Genomic DNA, 20,833 nt, shown 5'->3' with positions numbered 1-20,833 from the left:
GGCCTCCTCCTCTCGTAAACCGCCTCTGTAACTTATATATAATTTCCTGACTGAAATCAGATGTTTCTGACACTGGGATAAACAGTTGACCCTCTTCTATACCCAGGGGCATATTAAGGGCCTTATTCAGATATGTACGCTCACCCGATGGTGAGCGCACATCTCCGATGGTGGGCGGACTACGCACGCGCAGGAGGTGTTCTGCACATGTCCAGCCCTCCGTCTACGAGTTCACTCGCTGTTTCTTTCAGACGCAGCCTGATTGATAGGCTGCGACATTTGGGAGGCGGAGCGGGGGGGGCGTTCACTGGCAGTGTTCCTGGGAGGGACGAGGCCAGGGTCTGCATGGGTGCACGCGCACAGCTACCGCAGCCTGGCTGAAGGGGCAGCAATAGCGACCACTGGGATCACGCAGATGCAGCAAGGAGATGTGTGACGTCTCCTTCTGCATTTGCATTTTAAATGGACAGAATTGCACAACCGCTTGTGTGCGGCTGTGCGATTCCGTCCATCTCTGAATCAGGCCCTAAGAGAGGAGGGGGCCCGTGTGCTTTCCCCGCCTGGGACCCCCTCCTCTCTCCTCATTGTCCGTGTGGTAGGTCTGACCTGCAGCAGCCTTGGGAGCTCTCCTGACACACAGGGCTGCGTTATGCAGTCGCAGTGGCTAATTTATGCCATACATGCCTACCCTCTCGATTTGCAGCAACCGAGTGTCGGGAGGCCGGAAGCCTCCCGACAATCAGGTGCTGCTCCCGCCCCCCGGAAAGGCAGGCAAGCCTCCAGGCCGCCGACCCCTCCGCGATAACCTGAGAAACCCCGGCAGTGGGTGGAGCCGGGGCGGTGATGTGATTCACATTGAATCGTGTCGTTTTGTTCCTGTCTCCTGCTTCACAATGTCTGTAATATCGGCATGTAATGACAGTAAGCTGACCGGCTCCGCCCTCTTGCGCCGGCCACACCCCCGCTCCTCCCACAAATACACGTAGCCTGGCCGGCCCCGCCTCCTTGTGATGGCCATGCCCCCCTGTCATGCCGATTTGGCTGCTCCCTCCTAGAAGGGGCAGCCAGAATGTCGGCAACCATGATTTATGCACGCCCATGACACACCTGCGTTTTTCAGACCACCCTTCCACATCACCACCCCCAAACTCTGACAGCCTGTCACTCACTTTCCGATGGATTCCTCTGTGGGTCACAACGCGATCGCTGCACATGCACTGCGGCTTATACGCCTACGTGATGGCAAACAATCGCTCAATAAGGGTCCGTAATCGCCATTGTGTTCATCTCTGAATCAGGCTCATTATTCCCTTGTGTGGGAAGATGTAATAAACGTTTAAATGGGGTGACACTATAACATGTATATATCACAATAGAAACCAAGGGCCTGATTCAGAGCCGGACGCAATTAGCGCCCGCTCGTCCTGAAAATAGGGGTGGCTATTCAAATGAACCGTTCGCTGTTTGCGGTCTGTTCACGCCTCTAGGTCTGAACGAGCGAACAAAACTTGCGGTCGTTTTTTGGGAAACTACGCCCCCCTGGCCGCTCGCATCCTACGTCATGTCCGCTATTTATTAGATTAATCGAGTACATCGAACAGGGTATGAGCTGCTCGCTATTCTTGTGGTCAGTTTTTGCTACCACAATTTTGCGAGCAGTTCTGGCTATAAAATAACCCAGTGACGTGGTTAATGACGCTGCTGTTTTAATTATGCACACCCATAAAACGCCCGTTTTGACCTTTAAGCACGCCTGCGTTCTGATTTCCACTCCCCGTTTTCAAGCACCTTCCCCTGTTACCACCCACATACACCTCATCCTGTCACTCATATTATCAGGCATTCGCTATTTTGCGAGCACATGAATTTCGACCGCACTGACTGGTTCGCGCATGCGTATAACGATCCGTACGCATGCGCAGTTGGCCAACATCGCTCGGAGCGAACGATCTGCTGCTTACGAGTGGCTCTGAATCAGGCCCCATGTGTTGCCCCAGGCGAGGCAGCCAGGCTGCCTGTAACACTGGCACACACTAGAGCGATTTTCCTACCGATCCGTGAAAGCTCCTGATATCGATGCTACCCGCGCTTATGTTAGCACCTGACGATTCTCTGGAGCATCGATCATTCCTGAAAAATCACGTATCTCCACACGCGCAACGATTTTCGCGTCTCTCGTCGAGCATGTCAGAGGAAATAGGGTCAGGTTATGGGGAATGCCCACACATTACATGATATTATTACATGGTGGCCGAGATCGGTCAGGAATGCTAAACGATCCGATAATCGGACGAGAGCGTTTCTGGGGCCTGGTTCATCACGGATCGCAACTGCATCAGCGTACGCAGATCAGCCGATGGTGCGTACTGTGCATGCGTATGCACCACAGTGCGCGTGCGTGAGTTAGCATTGCAGACGTAAAGCCATCACAGACCGAGGGACGGGACATCAGCGTTTGCTGGCGGTGACGGGGGAGTGGTTGGAGAAACGCAGGCGTGCCTGTCCGTTTGAACGCTGTTGCAGGGGCGTGCATAAATTAGCCACTGTGACGGCATACGCAGCTTGTGTACTCACTGCGTGCGATGAGGTTAGCAATTACTGAGTAAGATCAGACCTGCTGTAATTCTGCGTGAGTGGCTGATGTTACTCGATGTAACCGATGTATACGCAGGACTGCAAGGTATTACGGATGTGAGAGAGCGCTAGTGGGCATCTCTATGCTGGCTGTGCGACGGCTTCGTGATTGCATTCATTAGCATATTTTCGCAGCAGACCTGCGTACGTAATCGCAGCTGCAATCGCAATAGCGATCCGTAGTGTATAAGGCTCCTGGTCCGTTTTCTGTGCATTTCTGCAAATCAATCATGCTTACACATACACTCTATATTATAATCGGACCGATCACCCAATGATCAATCTGATTATCGTGTAGTGTGTAGCCAGCTTTGTACAAAAGATGAATGCTATACAGTGCTCAGGAACCAGTTAAGAGGTGACCTAAACAGCTGCAATTAGATAATCTATATCAGGGGTTCTCAAACTCAGGGCCTGATTCAGAGCCCGACGCTCTGAAAAGAGCGCTCGCACTGATTCAGGGCCCTCCTACCTAAAATTGGAGTGGCCTCCTGGCCGCTCGCTTAGCTGTGGGTGGCCACTCACAGCTTATGCGAGCGGCCAAAAAGATGGTCGCGATAGTCAAGACCATCGCGACCATCGGGTTTGCGACGAGACCCTGCGATAGGGTCTCGCTGCCGCAAGCCCAGGAGTGCTTTTGGCTCTATCAGAGCCAAAAGCACTCCCACTGACATCACTAGTGATGTCAGTGGGGTCGGCCGCAGACGGTCTGGGCAGCAATGACCCCGGCACGCCCACCAAAGGGGGCGTGCTGTCACTCACCATCAACATCAACAGCACGAGACCCATAGCGTCCACTTGGCTGTCGCTATGTGGGTCTCGCGCATGTGCACGACGGATCTCCCGCCGACGTGCGCATGCGCACTAGGGCACCATCGACCCGGTTGCGAGCGCTCAGCGCTCGCGAGCGGGTCTGAATCAGGCCCTCAGTCCTCAGGACCCCACACAGGTCACGTTTTCCAGGTCACCCAGCAGGTGCACAGGTGTACTCATTACTCAACTGACACATTTTAAAAGAGCAACAGGTGGAGATAATTATTTCACTTGTGATTCTGTGAGGAGACCTGCAAAACATGCACTGTTTGGGGTCCTGAGGACCGAGGGCCTGATTCACACCCGCTCGCGAGCGCTGAGCGCTCGCAAGCAGGTCGATGGTGCCCTAGCTCCATCGTGGGCATGCGTGAGACCTGAATAGCGACGGCCAAAGGGGGCGTGCTGTCGATGGTGAGTGACAGCACGCCCACTGGGGGCGTTGCTGCCCAGACGGAGGTGTTCCCATGGGAACACCTACCGTCTGGGGCCGGCCCCACTGACATCACTAGGAGGCCGCTCCAATCGGTAGGACGGCCCTGATTCAGAGCGAGCGCTCTTGTCAGAGCGTCCGGCTCTGAATCAGGCCCCGAGTTTGAAAACCTGTGATCTATGTAATATTGCGCTCCATCAGTGCCTATTTACTAATGTGTTTTTTGGGGGTTTTTTTGCAAGTGGCAGGTTCACTCCTAGCTGGAGGGGAAGTGTGGTCCCCTAATAATGACTGGTGCTTAATGAAAGGCTGCGTTAATGTTCACACCAGTAAATTTTCTGAACTGTGTTATTGCAGGATAAGCTGGAGCTTCCGCCACACAGCATTTACATCTTTCAGTCTTCCCAGCCCTCAGGCAGTTCTCAGACTCTGCCACAAGCCCATGGTACGGGCAGCGCCCCTGCCCTGGTCTCACTCTGACATCACTCCCCCTCCCATATTGTTTAACAGATCAGCGGCTTCTGTGTTTTATAATGAAAAGGAACCTGTCTAGTGTTACTTGTCACAGAGGAGGGGCTGTGCAGATCTGCTGGGGGCTTTGTGTCATACAACCTAGAAGTTACTACCCTCCGCTGGTCAAATGTCCCTGCCGAAATGGACACCCTTTTCCTAGCCATGGAAACTAAATATATTTACTAAGCTACAACACAGTCAAGAGCGCTGCACAGCTATAACTTCTCCTGCAATTATGTACAAACAATTGACATAACTGGATAAAGCAAAGCAATAAGTGATTATTATTATAATTATGGTTTATCAGTTGGTGAAGTAATAAATATTACAAAGGTGTAGAGCAGGGCTTCTCAGACTCCGTCCTCAAGGCACACTAGTCTGAATTCAATTCAGTGCAATGTTGAATAACCACGGGAGTTTTTAAATATTTCCACGCACAGATGGTTAATTCAAACTGACTGAGGCACTAATTAAGGACCTCATTCAGAGCCGGACGCTATTTGCGCTCGCTCGTCCAGAAAATAGGGTTGGCTATTCAAATGAACCGTTCGCTCTTTGCGGTCTGTTCACGCCTCTAGGTCTGAACGAGCGAACCAAAAATGCGGTCGTTTTTTGGAAAACTACGCCCCCTGGCCACTCGCATCCTACGTCATGTCCGCTATTTATTAGATTAATCGAGTACATCGACCAGCGTATGAACTGCTCGCTATTCTTGTGGTTGGTTTTTCCTACCGCAATCTTGCGAGCAGCTCTGACTATAAAATAACCCAGTGACGTGGTCAATGACGCTGCTGTATTAATTATGCACACCCATAAAACGCCCGTTTTGACCTTTAAGCACGCCTGCGTTCGGATCTCCACTCCCCGTTTTCAAACACCTTCCCCTGTTACCACCCACATACGCCTCCTCCTGTCACTCAAAATAGCAGGCATTCGCTATTTAGCGAACAAACGATTTTCGGCCGCACTCACTGGTTCGCGCATGCGTATTACGATCCGTACGCATGCGCAGTTGTGCAAACATCGCTCGGAACGAGCGGCTGCTTACGAACGGCTCTGAATCAGGCCCTAAGTTCCCTCTGCTCAGTAATGGATATCCTTAAAACCTGTACTGTTATGCTGGCCATACACTAGCGCGATTTTGTGGCGATTGCACGATTTTAGACGCCTCTTATGATGCATTGTGCGCAAATCTTGCAGTATTTAGGTAGGAATACGATCCGATGTGCATTGCTGCCGCTCTTATATCGTATCTTATGATCAGACGTGATCAGACGTGCAGCCCATATTATCCGTCATAATCGTAGGGAAATTGTGCCGTGTATTTGTGCATTCGATGCATCGTGCATCCGACCATCCGAGCGGCGTCATTTGAGTGACATTTTTCCTCTACAGTATTTAAATCCATTATGATCGCATGTTTTTAGTGAGGCACATGATCGATTGTATCACGACCTGTCGTATAGGAGCGAATGATCGTACGTGAGATCGTTTGTACATTATGTGTCAAAAAGCACCAAATCGTGCGGCCGGGACTACCAGGGAGCTGCCGGGGAGTTCAATCGTATGCTGAATGGCATCTTATGCTGGTGGTACTAGTGTATGGCCAGCATAAGTGACCAAATTTGAGAAGCACTGGTGTAGAGGACCGTCAAACAAAATACATGAAGTATAAATACATACATAACAAGAAATAAAGCATAAAACTGTACATAAGAAATAACAGTACGGTACATAGCAGACAAGTGTTCTATAGAAGAAGCAGAAGGCATGATACAAGGGCAAGAGTAGGTGGGAGCAGAGAAGGACAGCAGTAGATGGCCCTGCTCATCAGAGTTTGCAAACTAATGGGAGACTTATGGGCATATTTACTAAAGTGACAGTTTTTAGAAGTTGGGAAGTTGCCCATAGCAACCAATCAGTTTCTAGCTATTATCTTCTAAAAGGTGCTAGTTAAAAGTCAAGTAGAATCTGATTGGTTGCTGTGGGCAACATCTCCACATCTAAAAACCCACACTTTAGTAAATATACCCCTAACAGTTTAGTTCACCATGGGAGGAAGCGTGCAGTGAGGAGAGTACAGGGATTGGAGGAGAGGAGGAGCTGGAGGTGGAAACAGAGGCGTTTTTGGAGTTGTAAGAAATTAACCAAGTTTAAGCTGCGTCTAGACACTATTTAAGTGTAACTCAGATAGCGTGCCGAATAGAAAGGAATTTTACCCTGTAACAGGCATTTATAAAAAAAAATCGCATTTCCAATGCGAGTTAGGCACAATGTTATTGCCCCAGAACGCATTGCAGGATGCGATTTTACCGGTGGCATGTATTAACCAGCAGCCGCAGGGACAGGAACTCCGAAATGAGCCCATCCCTACGATATGCGCTGAGTGCTGCTGGAGCTACTGCACAAGCGCAGTCCCGCTGACTGTACATTCGCGGCCGCCATTGCCGGGGAACCCTCTGCCGGATAAATCTGCGATGTGTAGTCCATAGGCTATAGCGGGGTAGCTGCTGAATACCTATGGGGGTTGCGGTTGGAATGGAGGGAATCGCAGCAGCAGGTATGGGAGATATCTGCTGCGGTTCCTCTGTCATACATTTAGGGAATGAGTGTTTTGGGGGAATAAGCCGCGAATATTAATTAAGAGATGGGCCTCTTTGCCTGATGACAGAGAAGTGCTCTTGTGTACAAAACTTACAAATTGTCCTATTTGCCTTCAGAACTTTATGCAATGCTGAACCCAACTTAAACTTGGCGTAACAAGCAGGCTGAGCACTGTAGGGAGCCACATTCATAGTTGCCCGCTTTCCTGGAGTGTCAGTGTGTCTCAGATTACAGTGAGGCCTGCGAACAGGAGAGCTGTCAATTATCCAAGGAAAGTTCTTACCTGTCTGTAAGGAGGCAGGAGGCATGACATGAACTTGCAAATCATCTAATCAAGCTCCGTTCACAACATCAAATATTCTTTCTGCTCTGCTGCCAATATGACGCAATGCTTTTATCAAACCACACCCACCACTTCTTGTCATATATCGCCTCTGCGTCTCACAGAAGCGAGGATAAAATGTAGGCAAGTACTGTATGGGTATAGTTTCAGTCCCATTTACCATTCTGGCAGATTTGATTGTGCTAAGTGCTTTTGGATACAAGAACAGACAATCGCAGGTCTTTGCGTTAATTATATCTACACTGAATGGTACAGCATGTTGCAGTGTCTCGGGGTTATGGAAATAATCAGATCTGCTTGGATTTCTCTGAAAGCGGAGTTCTTTTACAGATCAGACCACCACCTCCTTCTTGGACCCCCACTGTTGCCAAGAAACTCAACCCTTCCACTGCTGGTAACGGTCATTTCTCTAAAGCTATAGTAGCAGAAGACTCAACTGGCACGGCTTAACTGGGAGGTGCACTCATTCAAACTGGTGTTAAGCACGTGAGACTTGCTCATCACCGGGGATGTGTACTGCTTGATACATTGCTTGGTCAAGTTTGGTTAAAGATTTTATAAAACATATTACAGAGTTGGATGTATTACGTGTCAAAAAGGCATGCATAAAATGGTCAGGAAAAAATACGTATTTTGCACGGATTGCAGAGATGCTTCCAACCAGGGACAGATTAAGGTTTGTGGGGGGACCCAGGGCAACAAACTTACCAATAAAATTGATAAAATTATTGGTTGGCGATCTTGCCACCGATTGGCCATCCCTAAAGCTGGGTACACACTAGGTCGATGGGTTGGCCATTGAAGGGCTTTGTAGCAGCATTAGCATAAAGTCACAGACACTACAGACTCAAATACGGGCGATGGCTGCGCCCGACTCAGAATCAGCGCCATTATATCAAGTACAACTGGACAGTGTATTTTATATAATACGTGTACAGCCATCTGCACTGTTTGGTCCTCAGCTTAACAGCGGACGGGGATAATTAGGGCGTGAATGGGAGGGCACAGATTACGTGTTGCGAGTCACGAGAGGGAGGTGGCAAGAAAACCGCAGGCGTGTCAGGGATGTTTTCTGGGCGTGCCCTGAGCGTGTCAGGGTCGTTTTCTGGGCGTGTCCTAATGAGTGTGTCAGGGACGTTTTCTGGGCATGCCCTAATGAGCGTGTCAGGGGCGTTTTCTGGGCGTGCCCTAATGACCGTGTCAGGGACGATTTCTGGGCGTGCCCTAATGACCGTGTCAGGGACGATTTCTGGGCGTGCCCTAATGACCGTGTCAGGGACGATTTCTGGGCGTGCCCTAATGAACGTGTCAGGGGCGTTTTCTGGGCGTGCCCTAATGACTGTGTCAGGGACGATTTCTGGGCGTGCCCTAATGACTGTGTCAGGGACGATTTCTGGGCGTGCCCTAATGACCGTGTCAGGGGCGTTTTCTGGGCGTGCCCTAATGACCGTGTCAGGGACGATTTCTGGGCGTGCCCTAATGAGCCTCTGCAAATTCGTCCACAGCTGGAGAGGCCCCAGCGTCTTAGGTGAGATGCTCATTCTGAGATAGCGTAGGCTTGCTCAGAGGTTCCATGCGCAACCCATGTGTACGCTTTTGTACATAAGCGGCGGATGTGAGACGTTTTAAGATGGCGGCTGAGTCATTTGCATATTTTCACAAGTCCTCTGTGTATGGGATCGCAGCAGTGACAGGAATTGTGAGCATCTCTGAATCAGGCCCTTTTGTACGCAACTTTTTCTCTGCAACACTCCCATAAGATGCAGCACCTCCGTGTGCCTGATTAGTCACCCCCTCGTCACCCCCCAATACATCTGTAATACATTTCAGACACCTCGCAACTGAATCAGAACTGCGACTCATTGCGCAAAAAAATCTGGGTGCATACAGGGTGCAACAAACGCATGCACAGTATAAAAACATCGCTCCACTGCGTCTGACGTCGGCAGTGGGTGCGAATCAGACCCGATATGACTTGGGGCAGGCACTGTGTGGCATAAAATGCTCATTGTGAGGCGAGTTGGGCGAATAGCTGGGGTAGATGATATGGGGCAGAACACCCCTCTAAATCTCCGTGTGTGCACACCCTAATGAAATGAGCTGCACATGCCAGTGGCCGCAGTAAGTGGGCATTTTTACATTTGCGTTAGACATGAGCGGTTCGGTTTTGACTCGGTTCTTTTCGACAAATTAGCTCGTTTGGATTAGTTCAGATTTATCTTACTGGCTACCAGGGACGGACTGGGGCTGTAAATTAGCCCTGGCAGTCCCCACTGTTTCAGGGGAGCGTACAGCGAGTCACGGGGGCCTGGCCTCGCAGCATTCCCCGTCTCTTAGTATCCCGGTCGAGCAGAGCATCGGGAGGTTGTGCTGCTTGGCAAGGATTTAACACCATACCGGCTCATCTTGTGCGCCGTGTCCATCGTGTGCACGGCCCATCACTATCGCCACCCCTTCCCCCCAATGAGCTCATACCATAAGCTCCAGCAAGGGAGTGGAGGGCAGGGACACCTCCGGAGTCTGGCAGGTGATCTCCACCCTGTGCAGCGGCAGCCATACTCCTTGAGCCAGCCCAGAGGCGGCCCGGCATTTGCCAGAAGGCCAGTCCGGCCCTGCTGGCTATCCAAAACACGTGAGAACCGGCTAGCCAATAAGATGCTGTTTTTGAGATCCGAACATAACCAAGTAAAACACGCAGAGAGCTCTCACGCTGCGAATGCAATCGCTGTGGCTAATTTACGCATGCCCATGTAACGGGGTTTAAATGGTCAGACACGCCTGCGTTATACTAACCACCCGTTATGTCCCCCAAACGCTGGCCACATGACACTCGCTTTGCGAATGGCTCCCCTGTTGCCTACCTGATCGCTTAGGCAATTGCAACGCAGTGCGTATTACGAGCATGCGCAATGACAAATAATCGCTCAACCTGCTCAAATATCGCCACTGCTCAATCATGCCCTATATACAGGGGTAGGATAGGTGGTAAATTGCACCACACATCTGCCCCAGGCACTCTCTGCTTGTTGCCATATTATAGCCAGAGGCACATATGAATGACACAGGTTAGGTGGCTGATTAAAGCCAGGTGAAATGCAGACGTGAAGCCAGCCAGCCCCAGAGCCCGTGTAATTCATGTGTGTCCCTGATTAAAGGGACAGTCTAGCAAACGGCAGGCAGGGTAAATGCTACACATTGCCATATACACCCCAGCACGCGGGGCCTCAGGGGTTAACCCGTCTGCCCGGCCCCGTGTCTCTCTCAGACGCCTCAGCCTGGAAGTGGGGGGCGGGGACGGAGCAACTTCCAAGTCCTCCTCATCCCCAAAATCCCGGAGCCGGCCTCCCCGCCCGCAGCCGAGCACCTCCCTGGTCTGTGGTCAGAGGAAGGAGCCGGAGTGATAGCGCGGCGCCCGGGCAGCACTGTGCTGGGTGTCCCCCCCTCTCTCTGGTCCCCCTGTGCTCTCTCGGAGACCCCCATTTTGGGAGCGGCACCATCAGCCCCTCGGAGCGGTTGTCATGGTAACCGGGGGCGGCTGCAGCAGCAGGCCGGAGACAGCAGCAGCACCCCAGCCCCGGGGAGGAGGAGGCGGCCAGTGACCCCGCTGCAAGAGGAGATCCCTGTGTGTGGGGGAGATTGGGGCGAGGGGGCTGGAGAGCACCCAGGATGGAGGACGGGTTCCCCAGCTACAGCAGCAGCCTGTACGACACCACCTCCCTCTTCCAGTTCTGCAATGGTGAGTACATGGGGGGGGCACATCATGGGGTCACTTCCCAAATAAGTGTGGTGGGGGGGGTCTGCATCATGGGGTCTTTTCCCAAATAAGTGTGGTGGGGAGGGGGGCCTGCCATGGGGGCAGCAGGTTATCCCTTCACCCCCCACCCTAGAAGTCAGTAGGTGCCAGCAGGTACTACAAGGCCCAGCATGCTCATTCCCTGCCACAGCAAACTGCCTGGTACTTCTAGTTACTCTGCTGCTGGAGGGTCAGGATGTTTAGCTGGGTATCTAGGCACTAGTTTGTCAGCCATTCATTAGTAAGCACTGAGGGTGTGTGTAAAGTATATGAGGATTGTTATGCTGTATTATAGTCCTGTTAAGTTGATATCATCCTCATATATTTGTAAGGTGCCACAGGTTCTGCAGCGCTGGACGGTCAAAGCACAAGAGTGGCGTTGATAATATGTGGGTACGGTGAATGATAATATCAGCGGAATAATAATACATGAAGGTCATGCATGAGTATATAATACGGGCAGGGATGCAAAGAAACATAATAGCAAAAAAAAGAGGACTGCAATGGGCAGAATATCAGCAAGTGGTGCTGGCAGAAGGTTCAGTGCCACTTGGCGTAAGATGCCACTTGGACATGCAAGGTGGAGACATAGGGGGAGAGGACCCTGCCTGTGAGAGCTTACATTATAGAGGATGAACCGTATATGGTGCACTTTAGCCACACAGTGATAAATGTATCTTACGTTGTGTGCCAGAGGGGGAAAGGCATTTGTTGGTAAACCTTGGCACAAAGGAGACTATGATATCTTGGCACATAGGAGACTATGATATCTTGGCACATAGGAGGCTATGATCTCTTGGCACAGAGGAGACTATGATATCTTGGCACAGACAGTCGTCGTTGTGTGACAGCAAAAATTCTGTATATTAAAACTGAACATTTGCTTTCGCTTTGTACCAGGAATTCACACCGTCATGGATTTCTATAGTGGGTATGAGAACTCCTAGACTGTATGTCTCCGTATAACTACTCTGTATGGATGACGGCTTCTGTGATGGCTTGCAGCCTGAAAGGGTTAGTCCCTTCATGTTTCCGATCACTCCTACAGTAGTTCTGTATGGGGTGAATTAATTGCAATACTAATTGGTTTTCCTTCCAAGTTTGCAGTATGAAAGTAGGTGTGTGTGTTTATTAATAGTAATATATAGTAACCTTATGTATATATTCCTTCTCAGTGTAGGGCGTGTGTCAGGTTTCAGCTCTGGAATTATTTGGTTTCATAATTGTGGCTGGTTAGACAAGCCTGTTAATGATTACTAGTAATGTTGTCTTTAATGTGGTTACAATGAAGGACTAAAGTTGGGTATAGACAATAGTATTTTGCCCAACTATGCTAACAACTCAAGTCATTCAGACTGATCAAATTGATCCTGAAATTGGATGGGCACAAGGCGAGGTGTCTGTGATTTACCAACGCCGGAAGACCGGCACCAGTGGAGATCCCGACTGCACTAAAGGTAAGTACTAACTAACCTACTCCGCCTAAAACTCCTTTAGGGGTGCATAATACTACTAAGTGCCTAACCCCCCTTCCCTGGTGCCTGACCCTAACCTAAACGTCCTCCCCCCCACGGCTGTCTGTGCCTGGCTTACCTTCGATCGGGATGCCGGGCACAATGACAGGCGTCGGGATTTCGACGCCTGTCATTAGACCCTTGCCGGGATTAGACAGTCAGGATGGTCGGCATTTAGACTGTTGATACCCCGTCTGCATACCGTCTGTGAGGAGATGTCTTAGGGGCCCATTTATCAATAATCACATACTCAATGCAGTCTGCTTGCAATCATACTGCCTTAGATCGCATTGCAGAATGTGATAATGCCGCTGAAATGTATAAAATTGCACACGCAGGAAGAGGGTCTCCAAAATAATCCCGTCCCTGCGATGTGCTCAGTAAAGTGACGGCATTACTCATCACTCCTCTATCGGGACTACTGCCCATGTGCAGGCTATAGACCACACACGTGCGGCTGCCATTGCCGGGGAGGGTTCCGGAAGAACGCTCTCCCAGTAATGTTTGCGAAGTGATGCCCATAGGATACAGCAGCAGAACGCCATCTTTAGATGGTGTAAACTGCGGGAGCCAAGCGCTGGATCGTTTCGCACTCCGCAGCTTGGTAAATATGACGTAGAACCCTACGGGGGATGCGGCTCCTGTCAAAAATGGAGGGACCCTCCATAATGCATTCGGGGATACTTAAATATTAGCAGCATATACCCACAAATATTAATGATAAATAGGCCCCTTAATCTGGCGCAGTAAGGGAGATTTATGAACGGATGTAAAAAAGTAATTTGTCTCTTTGTGGTTTCATGTCTGTACTCTAACTCTGTGGTTGGCATATTACAGGGTCCATGAGTTCAATTCCCAACTAGGGCCCTCTCTGTGCAGAGTCTTTACGTGCTCTCTGTGTTTGCACGACCTTCCTGCCACACTGAAAATATTCTGGTAGGTTAATTGGATTCTGTCAAAATGAACCCTAATTAGGGATGGACATCGATGGTTGATGTTTGCCAACCATCAATGTTTTTCTTGTGATGTTAGTGTTTTTACAATTCGATGGCAGCATTCTGATGTTTGTCACCACCGAATGGTAATGGTTTGGTGGTGTGATGGTTTTCTTTTTTTAATGCTGAGAGCTGCACTGTCCCTGCCTGCAGCTCTCAGTATTGGGCATCTTGCCCCACCCCCGGGGACGTCCCACTCCCAGTGCCATCTCCTGCCAGCCATGAAATAGGATTATAGCGCATTCGCAAAAAGGGTCTTTTGCGCATGCGAATATCAATTGAATAGTTATTTTCAGGGCTGCATAAAATTGGATAAAAAAAAAAACGATTGATTTGAATAGGATTTTTATTAAAAAATAAAAAAAAATAAACGTTTAATCATTTAAAACGTTTTACTTAAAAAAAAATTTTTTTAATAAAAAATCCTATTTGAAATTTAAAAAAAAAAAAAATCTGATTTAAATCAAATAAATCAGTGTGTGTGTGTATATATATATATATATATATATATATATATATATATATATATATATTATTTATTTATTTTATTTTTATTAAATCAAATTTTATGCAAACCTGGTTCTTTCATGTAATACTTTACTTTGTAAGTAACCATCACATCGAAAGTTTTGATGGTGGGAGCCCAGCCAACATTTGATGGTGGGCTTCTGATGTCCATCCCTAACCCTAATGTGTGTGTTAGGGACCATAAGCTCCAGTGAGTGAGGGACTGATATGAATGACAGATATTCTCTGTACAGCGGTGTGTAGAAATGGCGGTGCGATATAAATAATTATACTTCTGATTTGACTCTACCTTAATACTGCCTTTGTGTTGTAAACTGAAAAACATTTTGCAGATTTGTGCACAATTACTCTTCACAAGCGAGTGTATTGGGGTGTTTCCTGTGGATGTTCACCTCAGAGCCAGAATAACACGCCATGAGGCCCTAGGTAACATGCTAAAGTTACGTTGACTACTCTTGAAAAAAAATAAAAAAATTTTGTAAAAACAGGTTAGGGTCGTGATTCCCAAATTGTGTGCTGCTGCACATTTAACACTTTCACCATGCTAGTAGCTCACTACATCAACAACAGATTGAGCTGCATTTCTTTCGATGGCGTAGGTGCTAAAGCTTAGCGAATTCGAATACCATGTGTAACATCACGTCTTTGGGAAGCTGGATTTTTGGCAGTTGCTGTGATAAATAGTAAGTACAGCGCAAAGATCAATGTAGAACAGGAGATAAGGGCCCTGATTCAGAGCCGGACGCTCTGACCAGAGCGCTCGCTCTGAATCAGGGCCCACCTCCATTAATATGGAGCGTCCTCCTGGATGCTCGTATAGCTGTGGGTCACCACCCACAGCATATACGAGCGTGCAGGATGATGGTTGCGATGGTCTTGACCATCGCGACCATCGAAACTGCAAGCAGCAGCCTGCGGTTAAGTTTTTCAACCGCAAGGCCAGAAGTGATTTTGGCTCTATCAGAGCCAAAATCACTCCCACTGACATCACTAGTGATGTCAGTGGGGCCGGCTTCAGATGGTAGGCGTTCCCTTGGGAACGCCTCCGTCTGGCAGGCACGCCCACCAAAGGGGGCGTGCTGTCAGTCAACATCGACAGCACGCCCCCTTTGATGAGACTACGAGCGAAGGAAAGTCCTTCGCTCGTCGCGTCCCGCGCATGCGCACGACGGAGCTCCCTCCGTCGTGCGCATGCGCAGTGCAGACCATCGACCCACTTGCGAGCGGACAGCCGCTCGCGAGTGGGTCTGAATGAGGGCCAAGGTTCGTATAGTCTGATTCCAAGGTTCCTGAAGTTGTGTAGTGCTCACTGGGTTCACACATCCCATTAATCGATTGATTCAATTAGGTGTGAGCAAGTGCAGCCATATGGAATCGGTATGATTTACTGCCGGGCGGTTGGAATCCCGTCAGCGGCTGTCCGACATGGGTGAAAATCCTGATCGTCCCTAAGGTAAATATTGACTAACCTTCCCCCCCAGGCCTAACCCTATTCCCCCCTCTAAGTGCCTAAACCTAACCCCCCCTTTCCCTAGCCTAAATCTAACCTCCCGGGGAGTGCCTAACCCTAAGTCCCCCCCCCGGGAACCCTAAACCTAACCTTCCCCCCACTCACGACTATCCACGCCCAGCGTCCCTTCGATCGGGATGCCGGGCGCCGGTCCCCCGGCATCGGTAAAATGACAGGCGTCTAGATTTAGACGCCTGTCATTTAACCCTTGCCGGTATTAAGCAGTCGGGAAGCCGGCTGTCGGGATTAGGTCCGCCGGCTTCCCGACTGCAAACCAGCCATATATCGCACTTACTTTAGCTCCAAACTCACTGCTTTTTGTGTGCAGCCCCTTCAGGCTTTGTCCAAAAAACTGAGAGTCCTGGGCAAGCTAAGGTGCTAAAGCTGACGTTTCCTTGCAATTGCAATGGTGGCTCGCCCTCTCGTGGCTAATTGAATTGGCCCCTAATGCTGGACATACGCTATACAAATATCTGTCGGATATCTGTCCAATCTGGCTGGTTGGAATGAAAACCTGGTAATGTATGGGAGCAAATGACAATCGAACATTTGTTCACAAACACTGGAAAACAGGCAAAAATGGACGTTCAGACAAATTGGTTCAATAAAGCAAATTTAACAGACTTGAACAATCGTTTTTTATCTGTTTTACAGTGTTTAAAACCATATAATCGATTTTTCATTTGCTCCCATACATTACCAGGTTTTCATTTCAACCAGCCAGATTGGACAGGTATCTGACAGATACTTGTATAATGTATGCCCAGCATAAGGGTGATGTGAACTGATTTAATTTTGGAACCACTGGTTTGGGATAATGTTTGCCATAGGCAGCAGCCTAGGTTGAAATGGTGCGTACACACGTAGCGATCTGCCAGCAATATCGTTATGCACCCCTCCTGGTATGCTGGATGGTCAATATTGATCATCCAGCACACCATCAACTTACCGACAACTATAGTGACCCGCAATTGTCGATCGCGGGTCCCTATAGTAACTTGCTCGATATTGAGCAAGTTGACCGGCATGCACTGCCGATGGACGATATTGCTATCGTCCTTACATGGCCGCGCATCGCTGGTCGATGGTAAGTTGGTTGGGTCCATTTAAAAGAACGATTTGAAAGGTAACGATATCGTTATCGTTCAAATCGTTCTTTTAAATCGCTACGTGTGTACGCGCCATAACTATTGAGATTGCTATGATTCAACTACTCACTTAATGAACGGCAAAAGCATTAACACCTGTTTGTCATATTTATAATTCTGATACAGAACAGCTCTCTAGGGTAGCTATCAGGCCTAAGCAAAGATACATGTAATGATATTCTCAGGCTGATGTAGACTTGTTGTAATTCGGAATAAACCAGACATGTGAATAGGTCCCGTCTGCGTGGGTCTTTAAAATAAGCATTTTAAAAAAAAAATCCTGTATTTGGTTTCACATTAATATGCTGTTGCCGCTTGGTCTTAAATATGAGATGGTAGAATGTATAAAATAATATTTGGTTTATCCAGACCCAGTGTTACTGGAGAATCCATCAAATAAAGTTTATCCAACAGCTTCCTGCGCATGTTTTCTATGGAAAGGACTTCGGTGAATCTGTCCCATAGCCTCTGGATCATGCCTGCGTTTCCCTGGGTCGAGCTGGGGGTAGGGTGACTTTGTATCTGCAGAAGGGGAAACCGATTTAATTATTGTTGTCTGAGCCATCATATGGCTATTGTAAATTAGAGAAAGGCCCTTTCTATCAGTTGGAATTGAGGTGAGCATAGAGGTGAATGAATGATCTGCTGAGTGAAAGAACCAGTTTACTTAACTCTCGCAGTGCACTGTGGGCCTGATTCAGCAAGGATCGCAGTTGCTAATATGCAGGCAATCTGCCGATTGTTGCGTTCTGCGCATGCATCTCAGTGCGCAAGCCGGCCACTGCGATCTCATCGCCTGATTCTGCAAGGATCATAATTGCAAAGCTGCACGCAGGCTACAGATATGATGTATGCACGCAGGCTACAGATATGATGTATGCACGCAGGCTATAGATATGATGTATGCACGCAGGCTATAGATATGATGTATGCACGCAGGCTACAGATATGATGTATGCATGCAGGCTATAGATATGATGTATGCACACAGGTTATAGATATGATGTATGCACGCAGGCTATAGATGTGTGATGTATGCACTCAGGCAGCTTTGCAATTGCGATCCTAGCAGAAATGGTAATCTTATTCGAGCTGCGTTGTCCAACGCAGTATCAGATAATTTGTGTACCATTGGCCGGCACAGTTTAGAGGAAGAGGCCAGGAAATCTCCATCAGCCGACGGAGATCACGCCTCTGTTTCGGAAACGGAGGGCATCAATCACTAACAGGTCTGGCGCCTACGCAGATTCCCGAACATCGTGCACTGCTGAATTAGGCCCTCAGTGACTACGCAGACCCATCGCAGAGTGACTGACAGGAAGTGCCGTTTGGGGGTGGTGACAGTTTGGGTCGGACAAACGCGGGCGTGCATAAATTATCCACTGCGATTCCCTACGCAGCCTGAGTTCTCATAGCGTGTGCTAAAGTTAGCAATTTCTGAGTAAGGTCAGAGATATGCAAGCGTGTTACTCTGCGATGGTACTCGATTGTACCGATGTTTTCGCAGTCTTGCTAACCATTATGGACGCGTGCCATCGAGTACCATCGCAGAGTCACACGCTTGCACATCTCTGACCTTACTCAGATATTGCTAACTGTAGCACACGCTATGAGTGGGTCTGCGTAGTCACTGAGGGCCTAATTCAGCAGTGCACGATGTTCGGGAATCTGCGCAGACGCCAGACCTGTTCTGCGCATGTGAATTGGGCCCTGTGATACAGGAATGAGCCTCCTTTGTTGCAGCACTTAGATCTGTGTTTAATGCTTATTCGTGATGAGTAGATTTAGTTTCCTCAGTGGTGACAAAATAAATGTCTGTTTTAGTTGTTTCCTCACAATAAACAGAGCTTATTTGCATGGTTAGACACTGATGCTTAATCACCTTGGTGTAGGTCAGTGGTTCCCAAACTCTGTTCTTAGGGCACCCTAGCAGCCGGGTTTTAAGAATCCACGGTTGTGCAAAGGGTATGCAGTCGGGAAGCCGGCGCAACTAATTCCGACAGCCGGCTTCCCGACTGCTTAATCATGGCGAGGGTTGAATGACAGGCGTCTAGATCTAGACGCCTGTCATTTTACCGACGTCGGGAGACCGGCACCCGGCATCCCGATCGAAGGGACGCCGGGCGCCACCAAGCGCGAATACCCGGGGGGGGGGAGGGTTAGGTTTAGGGTTCTCGAGGGGGGACTTAGGGTTAGGCACCCCCCCAGGAGGTTAGGTTTAGGCTAGGGGAAGGGGGGGTTAGTGTTAGGCAACCCCCCGGGGGACCTAGGTTTAGGCGGCGGAGAAGGGGGGGGATTAGGTTTAGGCACTGGGGAGGAAGGTTAGGGTTAGGCACCCCTAAGGGAGGGTTAGGGGGTAGAATTAGGTTAGACAATACTTACCTTGGACGATCTGGATTTCCTCCTCTCCCAGGATGCCGCTGTCGGGATTCCAACCGCCGGGCATGGGTCCGGCGGTAAATCATACCGATTCCGTGCAAAGATGGTTCAATCGAACTGTATGAGGCACTAATTAAGTAATCTGTGCACAACCGTGGATATCCTTTAAAACCTGGACTACTTAGGTGCCTTGAGGATCCAGTTTGGGAAGCACTGGTGTAGGCCATCGTATGGACCATTGTAGCAACGCAGTTGATCGATAAATTAGTATTATCACTGGGGTCATTTGAGAAGAGCTTTAAGAGTGCTGGTGTGGACTTTTAATCTAATATGCAATAAGTACAATTAGCTCAGTATCAGAAATTGTCAGCTGCTCAGTATTTTAATCTACATGATCAGATCTGATGGTGTTAACGTCCCCTCAGACACTACGTGGACTCGAATGTAGCAACTGGGTTTAATATAATTTAGGGTATATGGATTGTCTGTGCCACTGCACCCAGAACTGTTTTGGTGTGGCTGTGCCAACCAGGCCAAGCCTATAATCCTGCACAGGGGAAGCAATGGTTTATCACACAACAGGTAGACATTTGGATGCCTTTAAAGCAAGTTCATAAGCAATTGAAGAAACCGATGAGCTTTGCTAGCCACGACTAAGTCTGCAAACCGTACGGTAGCATCAGCTTACCATGAGAACACCTATTTACTTCCGGTAATGCAGAGGGACAGGCTTGGAAAACATAATGAGGCATTGGAAAGCTTTTGATGTTGGTTTTACTGATGAGAAATGAACGACCACATACATGAACAATTTGCATGATCTACACGGAACATAAATAAACTGCCTAGGTAAAAATCCAGCACTTTGCATAGAAGAAAACAAAACGTACAATAAACTCGTAGCGAGAGACTTATGGCTTAATTGCATGCTATATTAAGTGGATGGTGTTTATGTTCAGTGTAGGGTTACGTCGATGTTATAAAGCGTTTCCATGAATGCAGGATAATTGTACGTCCCTGTTAGCGGCTTGGGAGTTACACAAAGGATCATGTGAAACAGCCCTAGGAATTGTGTTTCACTGGAGGATGGGGCAGAGAATTAGGTGTCAATAGACGCAGGTATTGAATTTCTGGGATAGAAAATGATCCTTCAAATGTGGGAAAGGTAATGTAACGCACCCGTTCTCCCTCACCGCCACACAGGAGATATCATCGTACATTCCCGAGGTGATACGTGGCCCCCTTACAGTAGTATGGGAACGACTATCCATCATTCTAGCACCCTGCACCTGCCACAGCCCGTGCAGTTCCTCTTACCTGCCTGGGGTGTTGCTCTCTGCTCTGGTGCTTCTAGCACAAACTGGTCTGTATATCAGAGGTTTGTTGCTTCAGCTGAGTGTGCTAGAAGCACCAGAGCAGAGAGCGACACCTCAGACAGGAAAGGGGAACTGCACGGGTTGTGACAGTTGCAGGGTGCTAGAATGAACACTAAGGTCGGTAAACCAAACGTTTTCTGAGCCTGACCATGGGTCCTAACGCCATCTTTTGATGGGGGCGTTCGTCCACTGAGCCCCTCTCCTCTCTTTTGGAAGAAGAGCCTGATTGAGAAGAGCAATCCATTTGGATCCA

At 48.9% G+C, this 20,833-nt stretch overlaps 1 protein-coding gene across 4 annotated transcripts in view; it reads left to right on the top strand.

Moving 5' to 3' along the window:
• EML1 (EMAP like 1) overlaps window positions 1-20,833 on the top strand; it is a 191,281-nt gene that overhangs the window by 54,921 nt on the left and 115,527 nt on the right. Inside the window, exon 1 of one of the 4 annotated variants that reach the window (XM_088475398.1) lies at window positions 10,527-11,073. The exons of 2 other annotated variants lie outside the window; for them this stretch is intronic. In XM_088475398.1, the coding sequence (XP_088331524.1) occupies window positions 11,004-11,073 (70 nt within the window). In that variant the 5' untranslated portion in view covers window positions 10,527-11,003. Of the gene's footprint in view, window positions 1-10,526; window positions 11,074-20,833 lie in introns of those variants that run through there. One more of the 4 variants, XM_088475400.1, reaches the window with a different exon arrangement.

This window comes from Taudactylus pleione, unplaced genomic scaffold, assembly GCF_031769625.1.
Source record: "Taudactylus pleione unplaced genomic scaffold, aTauple2 ptg000171l, whole genome shotgun sequence".
Classification (NCBI taxonomy): Eukaryota; Metazoa; Chordata; class Amphibia; order Anura; family Myobatrachidae; genus Taudactylus; species Taudactylus pleione.
The sequence above is the reverse complement of the archived record's forward strand: the minus strand, read 5'-3'. Positions and strand labels throughout refer to the sequence as shown.